The sequence below is a fragment of the Callithrix jacchus genome, chromosome 5 (genome assembly GCF_049354715.1).
Source record: "Callithrix jacchus isolate 240 chromosome 5, calJac240_pri, whole genome shotgun sequence".
NCBI lineage: Eukaryota > Metazoa > Chordata > Mammalia > Primates > Cebidae > Callithrix > Callithrix jacchus.
The window spans coordinates 66,626,598-66,646,650 of NC_133506.1; the positions used below are offsets into that span (position 1 = coordinate 66,626,598).

General features: G+C 52.6%; 1 protein-coding gene across 23 annotated transcripts in view; it reads left to right on the top strand.

Moving 5' to 3' along the window:
* The window catches only part of SLC43A2 (solute carrier family 43 member 2), a 53,459-nt gene that overhangs the window by 18,101 nt on the left and 15,305 nt on the right, over positions 1 to 20,053 (top strand). For 16 of the 23 annotated variants that reach the window (XM_078372482.1, XM_078372484.1, XM_008996378.6 and 13 more), the window contains 4 exons: positions 17,227 to 17,319; positions 18,775 to 18,908; positions 19,239 to 19,441; positions 19,738 to 19,884. In XM_078372482.1, the coding sequence (XP_078228608.1) occupies positions 17,227 to 17,319; positions 18,775 to 18,908; positions 19,239 to 19,441; positions 19,738 to 19,884 (577 nt within the window). The remainder of the gene's footprint in view (positions 1 to 17,226; positions 17,320 to 18,774; positions 18,909 to 19,238; positions 19,442 to 19,737; positions 19,885 to 20,053) is intronic. The other 7 variants (XM_078372477.1, XM_078372480.1, XM_078372489.1 and 4 more) reach the window with 1 other exon arrangement.

Here is a 20,053-nt window from a genome sequence, read left to right on the forward strand (position 1 = left end):
CTCCCAAACTGAGGTCCTACAGGCAGCAGGGCATGGCTCTCACCATCCCCTGCCTTCCTTTTTTTTGTTAAGACAGAGTCTCCCTGTGTCACCCAGGCTGGAGTGCAGTTGCACGATCTCAGCCTACTGCAACCTCTGCCTCCCGGGTTCAGAAGATTCTCCTGCCTCAACTTCCCGAGTAGCTGGGATTACAGGCACCCACCACCACGCCCAGCTAATTTTTTTTTTTTCTTTTGAGACGGAGTTTCGCTGTTGTTACCCAGACTGGAGTGCAATGGCACGATCTCAGCTCACCGAAACCTCTGCCTCCTGGGTTCAAGCAATTCTCCTGCCTCAGCCTCCCGAGTAGCTGGAACTACAGGCGTGTGCCACCATGCCCAGCTAATTTTTGTATTTTTTTTTTTTTTTTTTGAGACGGAATTTCGCTCTTGTTACCCAGGCTGGAGTGCAATGGCGCGATCTCGGCTCACCGCAACCTCCGCCCCCTGGGTTCAGGCAATTCTCCTGCCTCAGCCTCCTGAGTAGCTGGGATTACAGGCACGCGCCACCATGCCCAGCTAATTTTTTGTAATTTTTAGTAGAGACGGGGTTTCACCATGTTGACCAGGATGGTCCCGATCTGTTGACCTCGTGATCCACCCGCCTCGGCCTCCCAAAGTGCTGGGATTACAGGCTTGAGCCACCGCGCCCGGCCAATTTTTGTATTTTTAGTAGAGACGGGGTTTCACCTTGTTGACCAGGATGGTCTCGATCTCTTGACCTCGTGATCCACCCCTCTTGGACTCCCAAAGTGCTGGGATGACAGGTGTGGGCCTGTGTGCCCGGCTGACATTCTCTGCCTCTGATCAGGGCTTTGAAGCTGTGTGCCCAAGGAAGGCAGAAGCAGGAAAACAAGATGCTGCCGCCCACTTTCTTTTCCTGTTTTCCACGGCAGCTGTCACCGGGGCCTCTGGGAGCTTGGGCTCATAGAGCAGCCTCCACACAGACCTCCCATGGAACTGCCCAGCCCCAGCCTTTGCCTTTGTCCGGAGCCCAATGGGAAACTCAGGGGACACCTGGGCTTCTGCTCTTCCTGGTTTCCTGAGTGCCAGGGCACAGCCAGCTGTCTGGGAAGGGAGATGTCTCCTCGGGTGCTGAGTACCCCCTCATTGAGAGCATCAGGATGTCACAAAATGTGCGTCTTCTTGAAGTTGGGGAGGCAGAAGAAAGGTATGGGTTGGAAGAAAGAAAGTCAACAAAGGGGCCAGTGCGGTGGCTCACGCCTGAAATCCCAGCACGTTGGGAGGTCGAGGCAGGCAGATCACTTGAGGTCAGGCGTTCGAGATCGGCCTGGCTCACATGGCGAAACTGTCTCTACTAAAAAATAAAAAAATCGCCGTGTGGTGGTAGGCACCTGTAATCCCAGCTCCTCGACGGCTGAGGTGGGAGAACCCAGGAGGCGGAGGTTGCCACGAGCCGAGATTGCACCTCTGCACTCCAGCCTGGGTGTCAGAGCGAGCCTCTTTCTCAAAAAAAAGAAAGTCAAAAAAGGAACAAAAAGTCTGTCCCAGAAGAAAGAAGGGAACTCTCTGTGTGTTTGCTTAGTTGGGCAATGGTGCCATTCAGAGCTGGCCATTGGAAAGCGTGAGACTAGCAGCCTCTTCAGAGAGAGTTCTCTCTAGCAAGGAAACCTTGCCTGTGTCCGTTTCCCGGTGAAAAGGGTTTTAAGACACAATACTGGGAGCCGCGGTGGCTCCGGCCTGTTGTCCTGGCGCTTGAGGAGGTGAGGCTATGAGTTCAAGGCCAACCTGAGCAACATAAGAAGCTCTCATTCACTAACAACAACAACAACAAAAAAGACACAATACCTACCATTACTATTTATAGGACACTCTGGTTTCTGACTTCCCTTGTCGCTGAGTCGGGAGTGGTGCCATTGAAGGGTTCTTGTTTAGCTTTGAGGGAGCTCTGAGGGCCTCTGGGCCTCTCCTGGTTTTTTTTTTTTTTTGAGACAGTCTTGCTCGGTTGCCCAGGCTGGAGTGCAATGGCGTGATCTCAGCTCATTGCAAGATGAGCTGAGTTCAAGCCACCCAGGTTCAAGTGATTTTCCTGCCTCAGCCTCCTGAGTAGCTGGGATTACAGGTGTGCACAACCACGCCCGGCTAACTTTTTGTATTTTTAGTGAAGATGAGGTTTCACCGTATGGGTCAGGCTGGTCTTGAACTCCTGACCTCAGGTAATCCGCCCACCTTGGCCTCCAAAAGTGCTGGGATTACAATTGTGAGCCACCATACCTGGCCCAAAAGTGGTTTTAATTTTAAAAATTTGGGTTGGGTGCGGTTGCTCACACCTGCAATGCCGGCAGTGTGGGAAGCTAAGGTGGGAGGATTTCTTGAGGCCAGGGTTGAGACCAGTGTGAGCAACAAATCGAGACATATATTTTTTTTAAATTAGCCAGGGCATGGTGGTAGGTGCTTGTAGTCGCAGCTACTCAGGACGCTGAGGTGGGAGGAGGGCTTGAACCCAGAAGTTTGAGGCCACAGTATTCCACAATTGCACCACTACATTCCAGCCTAGTGACAGAGCAAGACCTTGTCCCAAAAATAAGAGTAAAAATTCAGTATTTCAGAAACATGAATTGTAGACTAAACGTCTATAAGCCTGCCAGGCACGGTGGCTCATGCCTGTAATGTCAGCACTTTGAGAGGCTAAGGAGGGCCGACCACCTGAAGTCAGGAGTTCGAGACCAGCCTGGCCAACATGGGGAAACCCTGTCTCTATTAAAAGTACAAAAAAATTAGTGTGGTGTGGTGGCACATAATCCCAGCTACTTGGAAGATTGAGGCAGGAGAATTGCTTGAATCTAGGAGGTGGCGGAGGTTGCAGTGAGCCAAGACCACGCCATTGCACTCCAGTCTGGGCAACAAGAGCAAAACTCTGTCTTAAAAAAAAAAAAATTCTATAAGCCTGTCTTTATCAGTTTGGAATATATTTCTTCAATTTTTAAAAGATCTGCATATACCAATGTTATTCTTTTCTTAAAAAAAAGAGCCATAACTTGCCTTTTCTCTTAATGTATCTTTTATTTCTTTTGCTGTCATTACTTCGAGGTCTGCCTTATTATTAAGCAGTTCTGTGTTATTCTGTAATATAGATGTATCATCATTTATTCAACCGGTTTCCTACTAATGGACTCTTGGCGTGGTTTCCAATTTTTTCGATTTGTGTGAATGCTGCTGAAGTGAACATCCCTGTGCCTGTATTTCTGTAAAATAAGTTCCTGGAAGAGGAAGTGCTGGGCCACAGGATTAGCATATTTAAAATTTTAATATGTACTGTTAAATGGTCTTGTAAAAGGTTACCTGGCTTGGCACTGTGGCTCATGCCTGTAATCCCAGCACTTTGGGAGGCCGAGGTGGGCAGATCACCTGAGGTCAGGAGTTGGAGACCAGCCTGGCCAACAGGGTGAAACCCTATCTCTACTAAAAATACAAAAAATAGTTGGGTGTGGTGGCGCGTGCCTGTAATCTCAGCTACTTGGGAGGCTGAGGCAGGAGAATTGCTTGAACCTGGGAGGTGGAGGCTGTAGTGAGCCGAGATCGTGCCACTGCACTCCAGCCTGGGTGACAAGAGTGAGACTGTCTGAAATAACAAAGCCTGCCTGCCACCACAAGCCCACCAGCTTGCATGCGAATGCCTTTTTCTCCATGTCCTTTCCAGTCCATTCCATTCATCTTCTAAACATTAGCCACTCTGATCTGGTAAAAAATGATATACCATGATTTTAAAAGTATCTTTCATTAGTAAGACAGATCATCTTTTCTCTGCTTTTTTGGTAATTTGCATTTCTTCTGTGAATTGCTTCTTTGTGTCATTTGTCTGTTTTTCTACAGTGCTCTTGATTTTATTATTATTATTATTTAGTGACTTGTAAGAGCTCTTTCAAATACCAAGAAACTAGTGTTCTTTCTGAGTGAGCAAGAGATCTTTCCCTGGGCTCTTCAGGTCTCTACATGGTCCATGAATCGGTTTCAGGAGGGCTGTGCACACCCATGGAATTCCATGCCAACACACCGCATGTAGGTGCCGCTCAGCTGCATCTTTCTGGAGGGGAGGGTTCATTAGGTTCACTGGCCTCTGGCAGGTCTGTGTAAAGGCTAAAAACCACTGCTGTAGCCGGGCATGGGGGCTCACACCTGTCATCCCAGCACTTTGGGAGGCCGAGGCGGGTGGATCACCCGAGGTCAGGAGTTTTTTGTTTTGTTTTGGAGATGAAGTTTCATTCTTGTCCACACTGGAGTACAGTGGTGCAATCTCAGCTCACCTGTGCCTCCTGGGTTCAAGCGATTGTCCTGCCTCAGCCTCCTGAGTAGCTGGGACTACAGGTGCCCGTCAGCACAACCAGCTAATTTTGTATTTTCAGTAGAGACAGAGTTTCTCCATGTTGGTCAGGCTGGTTTCAAACTCCCGACCTCAGGTGATCCGCCTGCCTCGGTCCCAAAGTGCTGGGATTATAGGCATGAGCCACCACTCTTGGCGAGGCCAGGAGTTTGAGACCACCCTGGCCAACATGGTGAAACCCCATCTGTACTAAACATACAAACATTAGCCTGGGATGGTGGCGGGTGTCTCTAATCCCAGCTACTCGGGAGGTTGAGGTGGGAGAATTGCTTGAACCCGGGAGGCAGAGGTTCCAGTGAGCTGAGGTCATGCCGCCGCACTCCAGCCTGGATGGCAGAGGGAGACTCAGTCTCAAAAAACCCAGAAACCACTGTAGCAAGAGCGTTTCTGTTCACTCTTTGCTCTGTCACTAGAGGCAGAAAGCTGCCCAGATTAGATAATGACCAGGCAAGAGAGTTGCCTGGTCACCATTTAAAGCGTTTGGCTCCCAGGGGTCTGCCCAAGAGAAGCTGGTGGTTTGTTCTCCACGGTTTTCATTCTTTGACCTGGAGCAGGGTCAGCAAACCACCATCGCCAAACCCAGACCACTGCCTGCTTTTGTAAACAAAGTTTCGTGGGGGCAGAGCTGTACCCATTTGCTCCCGTCTGTGGCTGCTTTTGTGCTACAGTGGCAGTTATGCTCTGGTGACAGAGACCACATATATGGCTTGTAAACCCCAAAGGTTTATTATCTCAGCTGGGCGCAGTGGGTCACGCCTGTCACCCCAGCACTTCCAGAGGCCGAGGCAGGTGGATGGCCTCAGCCCGGGAGTTTGAGACCAGCCTGGGCAACATAGCAAAAGCCTTTCTCCATTTAAAAAAAAAAAAAATCAGCTGGGTGCAGTGGGTCACACCCGTCACCCCAGCACATTGGGAGGCTGAGGCAGGTGGATGGCCTCAGCCTGGGAGTTCGACACCAGCCTGGGCGACATGGCGAAAGCCTTTCTGTATTTAAAAAAAAAATTGGCTGGGTGTGGTAGGTCACGCCTGTCACCCCAGTACTTTGGGAGGCCAAGGCAGGCAGATCACTTGAGGCCAGGAGTTTGAGACCAGCCTGGCCAACATGATGAAACCCCCTCTCTACTAAAAATGTAAAAATTAGCTGGATGTGGTGGCGTGCACCTATAATCTCAGCTACTCAAGGGGCTAAGGCAGGAGAATCACTTAAACCTAGGAGGTGGAGGATGCAGTGAGCTGAGAGATCCCGTCACTGCACTCCAGCCTGGGCGACAGAGCAAGACTCTGACTCAAAAACAAAAACAAAAGTTTACTGTCTGGTTCTTTATAGAAAAAGTTTGCCAACCCTTGGTCTAGAGGCCCCAAGAGGCTGCCAGGTCACTGTTGCCCGTCTGGGGGCAGGGGCTAACCCTCCCCCATCCCACACCCTGTGGTTGCATGGGCCAGCTCTTTCTGAGTCATCTCTTTCCCGCCCCTCCCCCTGGGCCTGGAGGGAGCTCCGTGGGCATTCCCCTGTCCCATGAGGCCTCTGCTGAGGGCTGCAGTGGCTGCTCCTTGAGAACAGACCCCAAGAGGGGAATGAGGTCAGTGAGGGCAGGGCTGGAGCGGTTGAGCAATCTCAGGCTGACTGGCTTCTGCTGAGCAGAGCTGAATCTTGTTCTGATACAGCCAGGCCTTTAGAAGGCAGAACCGTGAGGATCGGCTTCCAGAGACGCGGCGCCCGCAGCACAATGGCACTTTCTGTTTGTGTCTCCCACACGTGTTCTAATTTTGGGAACAAAAGAGTCTCCAGGGTCGCCTTTAGGAATTTCTAAAATCCCATCTCCACTAGCCATGTTGGGGCCAGGGATGATAGCGCTGTGATAACTCGGGAATCGGGGACGGCAGCATTGCCATGGAAGCATTGATTTGGGGGGCTCCTGGGTCCCCAGGGGCTTTGTGCTGCACGAGCTACGGTCTAAATATAGGTGACCAGCAGCTGGGAGCTGTTGACCCCACTGGTGGAGAGGGGCCCCACGTGGGCAAATGCCTTTTCCTCATGGAAGGAGGCCACGAGCCCTCCTTCCAGAGCCTGAGAGGTTGGCACCATGGGTGGCTTTTTCTTCCCCAGTGGAGGCTCCCAGGGGTGAGGGTAGATCTCACAGCAGGTGGGCTGGCTCTCCCAGGGCCGGGGCCATTGCCTGGCGTCCCTGGAAGGGCGCGGAGCACGCCCTGCGCTGTGGCACCTCGGCCTCCCAGGGCCATCTGGACAGCACACTCGTGTTTGCTCAGGACCTGCATTTGCACACCTTTCAACTCGCTTCATCAGCCCAAGCACAAACACGGCCGGCGGCTGGTGCGGTGTTGGGACCACTACCCTCCAGCCCGGGCCTGGGTTGCTTAGAGATGGAGCTGCTGTGGCCAAAATTGTGAAGCTGCCGTTTCTGCTCCGTTGCCCTGACCCCTGTCCCCGTGGGTGGGACCAGGAGTTCTGAGCAGAAACCACACAGAAAAGCAGGTTGCAGAATGTCACCGGCTCCTGATGAAACATTTCTCTGTGGCTTTTCCCTTTTGATCCCTTGGTCTGACTTTAAACCTGAGGAAGACAAGCCCATGGGAGTCGGGATCCAAGGGAGGTGAAGGGGATAAACAGCCCTTTCGATCCTGGAGAGGAAGGCAGGGTGGCAGTTGCCTCCAGAAGGGGACAGGGCTTTAGTGCCCTAGCTCAGTAGACCTTGAGTCTACAGCCAGGAGAGGGTCCCATGGCCCGCCCGGGCCAGCACTGGAGGGTCCAGGAGAGGGTCCTGGGGTGGCCCCTAGCCATCTCTGGAGGGTCCAGGAGAAAGTCCCGTGGCATGCCCCGGCCAGCTCTGGAGGGTCCAAGAGAGAGTCCTGCAGCACTCCCCGACCAGCTCCAGAGGGTCCAGATGCCTGGTGAGCAGACTTGCCAGTGCCCAGTGCCAGTTCTGCCTCCCCGCCTCCTTCTGTTTCTGTCCTGTGCTTGGGGACTCTCAGGTAGTCAGCTGCTTGCCATTGGTTTGGGAAGAATTTGCCATCCAAGGGTTCTGCCTCATGAATTTGCTTCAGCATGTGACCACAGTCAGGGCTGGACAGAAACGATGGTGGCACCGGCAGGGCTGGACTGGGCCGGGAAGGCACAGGGTGGCCCTTCCCCTCCTCTTCACCAGTGAAGCAGAAAGGTGACACAAGGACCTTCTCATGGGCAGCGTGGGCTTGGAGGGGCCAGTTGTTTGGGTAGGAAACAGCCCTGCCTTGCTGAGCCTGCCCGTTCAGCCTGGTTCCTGGGGTCCCGGCCTGTGCAGGCTGTACAGAACTCTGGGTGTGCCCCCAGCCACCTGAGGACAAGGCTCCCTCTGGAAGGGACCCGAGGGCCAGAATGCCGCCCCCCACCCACCGCTCAGCTCCCACAGGCCAGGGAGGACTCGGAAGGCCGTGGATGTGGAATGTCAGGGCTGGGATGCCGTAGCAGCCCCTCATTTCTGCCTGCGCTGGGCCAAAAGGCACGCACCTCCTGCATCGCAGAGAAGCTCCTCCATGTGCACTGTCCCAGGGCTGTGGCCTCCAGGGACGCCTGTCCAGTGGCATTGCTCTGCAGCCAGAACGCCAGGGTAGGGGCCGCCTGCAGCTTCTGTTTTCCCCTCTGTGAAGGTCAAACGGTCTGGCCTGTGTATGGTGCAGCCAGGGGCCTGAGAGAGAGTCATGGGTGGTGCTGTGTGCCTGAGGCCATGTGGAGGCCACGTAGCCCGGGCCGGCGGGACAGGTACTGCCTGCTCCAGCTCTGACCCTCCCGTAGGTAGCCAGGGGGCTGTGGGAAGCACCCAAGGGCTGGCAGAGGGGCTTGCATGCCCACTATGAGTGTGTCTGTGAGTCAGGAAACGGCCTCTTGAGTGTCTTCCTGGCATCTGTCGCTGCAGCACAGTGCTGGCTTCCTGCCTGGCAGCAGACCTGGTTCTTCCCTCTGCCAGCCCGAGGCCCGCACTGGGGCGCTCTGCTCAGCACTCAGCCCTCACTCGGGCACTGCGGCTTCCAAGGAGCCATTCTGCGCAGCTGAGACTGGCAGAGGCAGGGAAGCTGCTGGGAGATGTGGGGAGGGACCTAGATGTGAGGAGGACCCATAGGGTCCACAGGCAGATGCAAACCCACTCGCTGCTGTGGTGGGGAACACCGGGAGGGCAGCCGAAGGCAGCCAGTGGGAGGGGAGGGCAGGGGGCAGACAGGGATAAAAGGAGCTTGGGAAGGAATACAAGGAATCTCTAGATGAGACAGGGCGTGGTAGCACCCCCTCCCATAGTCCCAGCTACTCGGGCAGCCGAGGCGGGCAGAGCACTTGAGTCCAGGAGCGCTGCACGGTAGTGTGCTGTACTGACCAGCTGTCTACACTAAGTTCAGCAACACTATGGTGACATGGTGGGGCAGAGACCACCAGGTTGCCTAAGGAGGGGTGAACTGGACCAGGTCAGAAGCCGAGCAGGTCCAAACTCCCCTGCAGATCAGTAGTGGGATCATGCCTGTGAACAGCCACATCGCTCCAGCCTGGGCAATATAGCATGATCTCATCCTAAAAATAAATTTATTTATTTATTTTTGAGATGGAATTTCCCTCTTGTTGTCCAGGCTGGAGTGCAATGGAGCAATCTTGGCTCACTGCAACCTCCACCTTCTGGGTTCAAGCAATTCTCCTTCCTCAACTTCCCAAGTAGCTGAGATTACAGGCACACGCCACCATGCCCTGCTAATTTTTTATATTTTTAGCAGAGATGGGGTTTCTCCATGTTGGTCAGGCTGGTCTTGAACTCATGACCTCAGGTGATCCATCCGTTTCGGCCTCCCAAAGTGCTGGGATTACAGGCATGAGCCACCACGTCCAACCTAAAAATAAAATTTTTAAAAACGGCCAGGATTGGTGGCTTACACCTATAATCCCAACACTTTGGGAGGCCAAGGTGGGTGGATCACCTGAGGTCAGGTGTTTGAGACCAGCCTGGCCAATATATAGTGAAACCCTGTCCCTACTAAAAATACAAAAATTAGCCAGGCGTGGTGGCGCACGCCTTTAATCCCAGCTATTCGGAAGGCTGAAGTGGGAGAATCGCTTGAACCTGGGAGGTGGAGGTTGCAGTGAGCCAACATTGCGACACTGCACTTCAGCCTGGGTGACAGAGCAAGATTCTGTCTCAAAATGAATGAATGAATGAATGAATGAATGAATGAATGAAAAATAAAGCTCTAGTTGGAGGACGCAGGTTGAATGCTTAATAAGTAACACATACAAGGCATGGGATCCAAACTGAAGTGTGTATTGCCCACGTGAGGCTCCCGAGAGGCAATGTGGACTGGGACTACGCATAGATGCTTGGCCTGGCTTGAATCCCAAATTTGACCATTACTACCTTGGCAGAGTTCTTGACTTTTCTAAGCTTTAAGTTTGGTACTTATTAAGTGAGGTCATAAGTGACACCTACCTCATACAGTTGCTTTGAGTTGTTTTTTTTTTTAATTTTTGGGATGGAGTTTCACTCTTGCTGCCAAGGCTGGAGTACAGTGGCATGATCTCAGCTCACTGAAACCTCCACCTCCCAGGTTCAAGTGATTCTTCTGCCTTAGCCTCCCAAATAGCTGGGATTACAGGCTCCCAACACCATACCTGGCTAATTTAATAAATTATAAAAATAATAAAAAGTTATTTTTATTTTTATTTTTAGTAGAGAAGGATTTTTGCCATGTTGACCAGACTGGTCTCAAACTCCTGGCCTCAGGTGATCCACCCATCTTAGCCTCCCAAAGTGCTGGGATTACAGGTGTGAGCCACCACGCCAGGCTGAGGGTTTTTAGGATCGGAAATAGGGTGGGTATTAAAAATAGTTGCTATTGGGCCGGGCGCGGTGGCGGGCAGATCACCTGATGTCAGGAGTTCGAGACCAGCCTGACCAACATGGAGAAACCACGTCTCTACTAAAAATACAAAATTAGCTGGGCGTGGGGGCGCATGCCTGTAATCCCAGCTACTTGGGAGGCTGAGGCAGAAGAATCACTTGAACCCAGGAAGTGGAGGTTGCAGTGAGCCGAGATCGTGCCACTGCACTCCAGCCTGAGCAATAAGAGTAAAACTCCATCACACACACACACACACACACACACACACACACACAAAGGTAGCCATTATCTTATGTGTTATGACTTCATAGCAAGGAAAATGTCCTGGTTAAGCTGCTCTGGCACAGCCAGCGGGGGAAGTGGCCTCTGGCAGGCGCAGCAACTTTGGGAGGAAGAAAAGGAAGCTGGCTCCAGGCTACAAGTCCGATGCCTATTACCCTTGACATAAATAATCAGCGTCCACAGAGACAGCTTTCTTCTCCTGTCCTTGTTCTTTTGTGGCCACACGTTGACTTCTGCCAGGATGTTTATGCTTTGGGTTTCCCTGGTCAAGGTCATCCTTCACCTTCTTTCCAGAGAGATTTCATTTGGCACGAATGCTAGGTAGTTCCTAAAAGCTGAAACACACTTTCAACCACCTATTTAAAAACTTGTATTGGTCAAAAAACACCGTGAGGCCGGGGGCAGTGGCTCAGTCCTGTCATCCCAGCACTTTGGGAGGCTGAGGTGGGCAGATCACCTGAGGTCAGGAGTTCATAATTAGCCTGGCCAACATGGCAAAACCCCATCTCTACTGAAAAGAGAAAAAATTAGGCCGGTGTGGTAGTGAGCACCTATAATCCCAGCTACTCGGGAGGCTGAGGCAGGAGAATCGCTTGAACCCGGGAGGCAGAGGTTGCAGTGAGCCGAGATCGCACCATTGCACTCCAGCCTGGACAACAAAAGCAAAACTCTATCTCAAAAAAAAAAACAAAAAACCATAAATTAAAAAGTTAAATGACAAACTAGTAAAACTTAATAGTATATAGAAGAACTGCAAATGTCTTTAGTTTATTGCTATTATTATTTTTTGAGACAAGAGTCTTGCTCTGTCACCTAGGCTGGAGTACAGTGGCACGATCTAGGCTCATTGCAACCTCTGTCTCCTGGGTTCAAGTGATTCTCCTACCTCAACTCTCTGAGTAGATGGGCTTACAGGCTCCTGCCACCATGTCCAGCTAATTTCTGTATTTTTAGTAAAGATCGGGTTTCACCATATTGGCCAGGCTGGTCTCAAACTCCTGACCGCAAGTGATCTGCCCACCTCTGCCTCCCAAGGAGTCCTGGGATTACAGGTGTGAGCCACTGCGCCTGGCCTGTGAATGTCTTCAATACAGGAGTCTTCACAAAATCAATATATAAAGATTGGCTGGGCACAGTGGCTCATAACTGTAATCGCAGCACTTTAGGAAGACGAGGTGGAAGGATGGCTTGAGTCCAGGAGTTCAAGACCAGCCTGGGCAATAGAGTGAGACCCTGTCTTTATAAAACTGAAAGAATGAAAACAAAGAAAGATGAAGGAGACCATGCTGCCCAGACCCTTGTGCGCCCTTGTGGGCCCGCGCGGACCTCCAGGAAGGCGGTGCAGGGTTGGGTGGTCTCAGTGCGGGACTGCCTCAGTGTTGCTGTGGCCTGGTCTGCACAGCACCTGCTTCTGCTGGCTTCGGCTGCGCGAAGGCAGGCAGCATACTTCCCTGGCCATGGGGCTTCTCTTCTGCAGCGTGGCAGGCCTGAGTGCTTATTAGCTGTCTCAGGATCCAGGGAACATTGGGTTCTCCTGGCTACATCTGGAAGCTTGGTTGCATATGGGAATGAGATTCCACCACTCTGTAAAATGCATGCCTGCAGGTTTAATTGCAGCTCAGTGATGGCCCCAAACCTGGAGTTAGTGTGTTGAACAGACCCCTTTGAGAGCAGTCTTGTCCCAGCTTGGACTTAAGAATTTAAAATCTTAGCCGGGCGCGGTGGCTCACACCTGTAATCCCAGCACTTTGGGAGGCTGAGGCGGGTGGATCACGAGGTCAAGAGATCGAGACCATCCTGGTCAACATGGTGAAACCCTGTCTCTACTAAAAATACAAAAAATTAGCTGGGCATGGTGGCGCGTGCCTGTAATCCCAGCTACTCAGGAGGCTGAGGCAGGAGAATTGCCTGAATCCAGGAGGCGGAGGTTGCGGTGAGCCGAGATCACGCCATTGCACTCTAGCCTGGGTAACAAGAGCGAAACTCTGTCTCAAAAAAAAAAAAAAAAGAATTTAAAATCTGCAAACTTCCACTGTTTTCAATGCATTAAGAGAAACAAATGGCAGCATTTTTCTATTTCAGACATTTTACTTAAAAAAAAAAACACCACTGCCGGGTGCGGTGGATCATGAGGTCAGGAGTTCGAGACCACCCCAGCCAACATGGTGAAACCCTGTCTCTACTAAAGATACAAAAAAATTAGCTGGGGCCAGGCACAGTGGCTCATGCCAGTAATCCCAGCACTTTGGGAAGCAGAGGTGGGCAGATCACCTGAGGGTCAGGAGTTTGACACCAGCCTGGCCAACATGATGAAACCCCATCTGTACTGAAAATGAAAAATTAGCCAGGCGTGGTGGCAGGTGCCTGTAATCTCGGCTACTCAGGAGGCTGAGGCAGGAGAATCGCTTGAACCTGGGAGGCGTAGGTTGCAGTGAGCAGAGATCGCACCACGCATTCCAGCCTGGGCAACAAGAATGAAACTCTGTCTCAAAAAAAAAAAAAAAAAAAAATTAGCCAGTTGTGTTGGTGTGCACTTGTAAGTCTCAGCTACTCAGAAGGCTGAGGCAGGAGAATCGCTTGAACCCAGGAGGCAGAGGTTGCAGTGAGCCGAGATCACACTACACTCCAGCCTGGGCGATGGGGGAACACTCCATCTCAGAAAGAAAAGAAAAGAAAACAGAAATAAAACCACCAAACTGGGAGGGGTGGAAAATTATTCGTTACCATGACAACCCTGCAGAGGTGGCAGATGTGTTATGCAAGAGCTTAATGATACCCTCATATGGACCCATTCTTTCTGTATCTACAGGTAAAATTTCAAGGGTAAAATGTTAGGTGTCAACATTGCAGGTGGATCACTTGAGGTCAGGAGTTCAAGACCAGCCTGACCAACATGGTGAAACCCTGTCTCCACTAAAAATACAAAAATTAGCCAGGGGTGGTGGTGGGCGCCTGTAATCTCAGCTGCTCAGGAGGCTGAGGCAGGAGAATTGCTTGAACCTGGGAGGTGGAGGTTGCAATGAGCTGAGATCATACCACTGCACTCCAGCCTGGGTGACAGAGTGAGACTCCATCTCAAAAAAAAAGTGTGTTCTCTTTTGCCTAATGATTCTACTTTCAGGAATTTACCTTAAAGAAATAATAGTTTTAAGTCTCAGGTATGGTCATAAAAAAGAAAATAAAAATAGTTGTGTGTACATACGTTTATCCTTAAGGAAGTCCATTCAAACGTGTATATATATACACACACATATAAAGTTGTTGTTATTTGTTTTGTTTTTTGTTTTTGTTTTGAGACTGAGTCTCACTGTGTCACCCAGGCTGGAGTGCAGTGGCTCAATCTCTGCTCATGGGAACCTCTGCCTCCCAGGTTCAAGTGATCCTCCTGCCTCAGCCTCCCAAGTAGCTGGGATTATAGGTGTCCACCACCATGTCCGGCTAATTTTTTGTATTTTTGGTAGAGATAGTTTTACCATGTTGGCCAGGCTGGTCCTGAACTCATGGCCTCAAGTGATCTGCCTGCCTCAGACTCCCAGAGTGCTGGGATTATGCATATGAGCCACCATGTCTGGCCTTAGGGTGATTTTCACGTTATTCTTTCTATACTTTGTTCCAAACATTTTGCAATGGACATGCATTACTTTTCTTGTTTTTGAGGCAGAGTCTCGCTCTGGGCTGGAGTGCAGCAGTGCAATCTCCACCTCCCAGGTTCAAGCGATTCTCCTGCCTCAGCCTCCCAGTAGCTGGGATTACAGGCACATGCCACCACGCCCAACTAATTTTTGTATTTTTTAGTAGAGATGGGGTTTCACCATATTGGCCAGAATGGTCTCGATCTCTTGACCTTGTGAGCCGCCCACCTCGGGCTCCCAAAGTGCTGGGATTACAAATGTGAGCCACCACAACTGGCCCATGCATTACTTTAGTAAGGAAAAGTTCACAATTTAAAATACAAGATGTTTTACAAGATGTTGGTTTGAAGGCTGCCTAGTGTGGGCTCCCCTAAGGCACTCTACCCTGCTAAAGAATGGCTCTCCTGACCGGAATCACATGTTGGGAAGAATTTTCTTGGCGCTTATAAGAACATTCCAGGCGGCAAGAGACAGGGTATCAAAGGGAGCATTGGGGAGGCCCCTGACCTGTCCAGGCCTGCAGGCGAGGGCCTCATCCGTGGACAGATGGAGAGTCGGTCTTTTCCCCAGGTTCTGCTCTTCCCCATCCTGGATCGAGTGCTGCGGAGACCGGGCAGAGCCATGAGCTCACTCACCCCAAATCCCTGTGGCTCTGTTGGTCTGTAGCCTAGGTAGGTTTAAGCCAGACTTGAGGTTAAGAAGGTAGGGCAAAGGCCTCCCTGGCAGGCTGTCTGCAGAGCATTCTCTTTTTTTTTTTTCTTTGAGACAGAGTCTTGCTTTGTCACCAGGCTGAAGTTCAGTGATGTGATCTCGGGTCACTGCAGCCTCCACCTTTCAGGTTCAAGTGATTGTCCTGCCCCAGCCTCCACAGTAGCTAGGATTACAGGCACCTGCCATTATGCCCAGGTCATTTTTGCATTTTTATAGAAATGGGGTTTCACCATGTTGGCCAGGCTGGTCTCGAACTCCTGACCTCAGGTGATCCACGCATCTTAGCCTCCCAAAGTGCTGGGATTACAGGCGTGAGCCACGCGCCCGGCCTCATTTCTTTTTTTGTAAATGGAGTCTTGCTCTGTCACCCAGGCTGGAGTGCAGTGGCGTGATCTCGGCTCACTGCTGTAACCTCTGTCTCCTGGATTCAAGCGATTCCTGCCTCAGCCTCCCAAGTAGGTGGGATTATAGGCATGTTCCACCACACCCAGCTAATTTTTTATATTTTTGGTAGAGACGAGGGTCTCACTATGTTGCCCAGGCTGGTCTTGAACTCCTGGCCTCAAGTGATCGCCAGCCTCGACCTCCCAAAGGGCTGGGATTATAGGTGTGAGCCACTGCACCCCGTCTGACTGTGATTTTTTGATATCCTAGTGAGTATCAAGTGGTATCTCACTGTGGTTTTGATTTGCATTTCACTGTGATTAATGGTGTTGAGCTTCTTTTCATACGCTTAATGGCCATTTGTATATCTTCTTTGGAGAAATGTCTATTTAGATCTTTGCCCATTTAAAAAATTGGTTATTTCAAAAATTGCTGGGCACAGTGACACTACCTGCAATCCCAGCTGCTGGGGAGGCTGAGGCAGGAGAATCGCTTGAACCCAGGAGACAGGTTGCAGTGAGCCGAGATGGCACCACTGCACTCCAGCCTGGGAGACAGAGCAAGACTCCATATAAAAAAAAAAATGGGTTATGTATCATTTTATTATTGAGTGGTAAGGGTTCTTGTATGTTCTGTTTTTTGTTTTTTGAATGACTATTGGGTGCTGTCTTTACATACTCTAGATGCAAGCTCCTGATTAGATCGATGGTTTGTAAGAAGTTTCTTGAATTCTGTGCATTCTTTTCACTTTCTCCAACTCCTGCCCTCAAGTAATCCTGCTGCCTCAGCCGTCCAGAGTGCTGGGATGCCAGGCCTGAGCCACCACTCCCGTCTCTTTTCACTTTCTCGATGCCATCCTTTAAAGCACAGAAGGTGTACATTTTGACGATATCTTACTCATTTTTAACTGTGGGCAAAACAGGTGGAAATGATTGGAGACAGCATGTCGCCACGTGCAGACTGCCTCTCCTCAGCTGCGATTAATTTGTTTGTAGGTAGGCAGGTTTGATAACAGAAAATGGTTTAGTTTTTTGGGGGGGAGGCCAAGCTGGGAGCATCGCTTGAGGCCAGGAGTTCACTACTAGCCTGAGCAATATAATGAGACCCCATCTCTACAAAAATAAAGGCTAGCGGGCCAGGCACAGTGGCTCACGCCTGTAATCCCAGCACTTTGAGGGGCCGAGGCGGGCAGATCACCTGAGACCAGCCTGGCCAACAAGGAGAAACCCCATCTCTACTAAAAATACAAAATTAGCCAGGTGTGGTGGTGGGCGCCTCTGATCTCAGCTACTTGGGAGGCTGATGCAGGAGAATCGCTTAAAGCGGGGAAGCGGAGGTTGCAATGAGCTGAGATTGCACCACTGCACTCCAGCCTGGGCGACAAGAGCGAAACCCCATCTCAAAAACAAAGAAATTTAGAAGCAGGACTCCTGGGCCATCTTCATCACCAGACCAGAGAGAACTGTTGAATTCTGATTGAAACCTTCCCAAAACCTACTCTCTCCAAACCAAAAGTAGTTTTTGCTGACATCTGGTCTTTCTGGGATGCTGATATTTTTATTTATAAAATGTCTTGATTGTCCCCAAATAGATGCTTATTTTTAACAGGCTCTCTCCCTTTGAGGGCTGCCTGAGGCTCATAACTTTGTTCTCTGGCATCTCAGTGTTACCCTGGAAGGACAAGAAGGCTCCTGGGTTCTGCTGGGAGCAGAGAGCCAGGGAGGGTTGCCCGCTGCAGTCAGGCAGCCACTTGTACCCTGTGTGACCTCCCTCCTTGCCCGTATCAGCCCCGGTGCAGAGAGGAGACACTTTGAGTGAGCGGTCATCACTCCTGGACTACTGCCCTGTGAGTCACACAGGAGGGACGCAGGTGAAGAGGGGCTGATAGGCCTGGTCATCTGCCCACTCCTCCTGTGCTTCCCCAGTGCCTCCTCCCACTGAGGCTTCCCTGCTTCTTATCTCTCAGCTGCCCAACATGTTCGGAGACCTTCGGTCCACGTTTATTGCCCTGATGATTGGGTCCTACGCCTCCTCGGCTGTCACCTTCCCGGGAATCAAGGTGAGCACTGGCGTCCATGTTCAGCCCTGCTCCAGTCTCCATCCACCCTCTCTGAGAGGGAGGCAGTTGTGGGAACTGGGGGTGGCCCCTCCCCAGCACCCCCACCCCAGCAGGATGCACCTGGCATCACCAGCAAGAAGAATCACGTGGCCTCGGGGGCAGGACTCACACACCTGCTGTGGGCTCTGCTGTAGGTACCTGTGCATTTCTGGACTGGGGCAGGGAAAGGGCAGGGGGTGAGTTTGTCTCAGACTTGAGTCTAGCTCCTGTCTCACCCGGCTCCCTGACCCCCAGCTCCCTGTCTTTCCCCACCCGCTGGTGGCTGTTACTGTGCCATTGCTCCATCCGTCAAAGCACTGCTCCTGGCCAAGTTGGCTCAGCTGTTTCCCTCCCAGGCAGGACTCTGACCTGTGGAAGTCACACAGGGTCAGGACGAAGCAAACGCCTCACAGCCCATCCGCCTGAGTTTCTATTCCCAAATGCCATGGCTCTGCCCAGGGCCCCACAGGGGCTACACCTGCCTCTGGCCCTGACACTGGGGAGAAGTCCCTTTCCTCAGGGGTGCGTGTGGGAAGGCTGCTGGCTAGGAGAGTTCAGGCGCCATGGCATGGGGTGGCCTCCTGGGCATCAACGCAGTGGGAGCTGGGACTCGGTGCCAGCCATCCTGTGGACTTGCCGAGATTCTTGCACCCCTGGACGGGGCGGATCCCACAAGTTCCTCCTCCTCCTCTTCTCAGTGGCTCATGGCAGCGTCCTCCCTGGCGCACTAGGTAACTGTTTGCCAGGTCCTCCCTGGCGCGCTGGGTAACTGTCTGCCAGGTCCTCCCTGGCATGCTGGGTAACTGTCTGCCAATGCCTCAGGGACTCAGTCACTGCTGGAAGTCGCTGGTACTCATGACTGCAGCGACCGTGCCCAGTAGGCTGCCTGCCGGTCAGATCCTATGCTGAGCACTCCCCGAGGGCCACACCCAGCAGCCCCCACAGTGCCGGGGACCCAGGCTGGTACACGCCCACTGCACGGGTCCGAGGGAGCATTTGTTTGTTCTCTGCCATGTGAGCTCTCCAGGGCTCAGGAGAATCCATGGACAGGGCCAGCCTGTCTTCAGGGAGCTCCATTCACACCAGATAAGCCGATGGGCCTGAGGTACCATCACCTCTGCCAGGCTGTTCACTATGAGCCCAAGAGCCGTGCTGTGATCACAGTGGGCCGTTGGGAAGGCCTCCAAATTGGGGGGGTTCATGACACGCCAGGCCCAGATAACTAGCAGGGCAGGCATGGTGGGAAGACTGGAGGGTGGGGGTCTGATGGCCAAATGCCTAGGTTGGCAGGGCTGTGCCTCCTCACAAGGCTCAGCACAGGGATAGCAGAGGGCTGCCGGATGCCCCTGCCTACCGGCCCTGGTCTCCCTCGGCTAACTCTGTCCCTCCCCCACCCCACCCCACGGTGCTTGTCAGCTCATCTATGATGCTGGCGTCTCCTTTGTCGTCATTCTTGTGGTCTGGGCCGGCTGCTCCGGGCTGGTTTTCCTCAACTGCTTCTTTAACTGGCCCCTGGAGCCCTTTCCTGGGCCGGAGGACATGGACTACTCGTAAGTAAAGGTGCCCTGGGCCCCATCCCACCCTTGTCAGGGTTCCGAGCAGCCTACAGACACTCTCCCTGGCCCTCTGTCCTGCCCTCCCCCGACAGCCGGGGTCACTCACAGTGCCTATAGACACTCTCCCAGGCCCTCTGCCCTGCCCACACCCCACCCCAAGCCGGAGTCCTGCGCAGCGCCCACAGACCCTCTCCCAGGGCCCACAGACTCTCTCCCAGGGCCCTGGCCCTATTTCCCCCAAGCTTGGGTTCTGGGCAGCACCACAGACACACTCTTCCAGCCGAGGTCCCAACTGGCACCCACAGACACTCTCCTGGGCCCCAGGGTGAAGATCAAGTTCAGCTGGCTGGGCTTTGACCACAAGATCACGGGGAAGCAGTTCTACAAGCAGGTGACCACAGTGGGCCGCCGCCTAAGCGTGGGCAGCTCCATGAGGAGTGCCAAGGAGCAGGTGGCGCTGCAGGAGGGCCACAAGCTGTGCCTGTCCACCGTCGACCTGGAAGTGAAGTGCCAGCCAGACGCTGCAGGTACCTGCCTGAGATGGCAGCTGGGTGACGGGGAGGGGGCTCTGTGGGTATCAGCTCACCCCATTCCCACTTCATCCCAAAATGGGAGGCAGCCCCACCTGCCCCGTTCTGCAGAGGCCTGGGAAGGGAAAGGGATTTGCCCAACTGATTTCACACAGGGGGCGACCCCACAGCAGTGCTAAGCCCTCACCAGGCCCACCCCAGGGGGCCTCCTGGCCTCCCATGTGGAGGGATTTGCACAGCCCCGCGTGGTGGGGGCAGTGTGCCCGGCCCTGAACCCATGGCCTCTCCCGCAGCAGCCCCGTCCTTCATGCAAAGCGTGTTCAGCCCCATCCTGATGCTCAGCCTCGTCACCATGTGCGTCACCCAGCTTCGGCTCATCTTCTACATGGGAGCCATGAACAACATCCTCAAGTTCCTGGTCAGTGGCGACCAGAAGACAGGTAGGCAGCCCAGCCACTGGCCGCGGGACATGTGAAGCTGAGCTAGGCTGGCAGGGCCGCGGACTGCTGCCTCTTGGGCGCTGCTTGCCTGGCAGAGTTCTTTCATCACCACCAGCCCCAACCATTCTTTCATGTCCCCATCAGGGTTTCCGGGTCCAGGAGGGAGGGA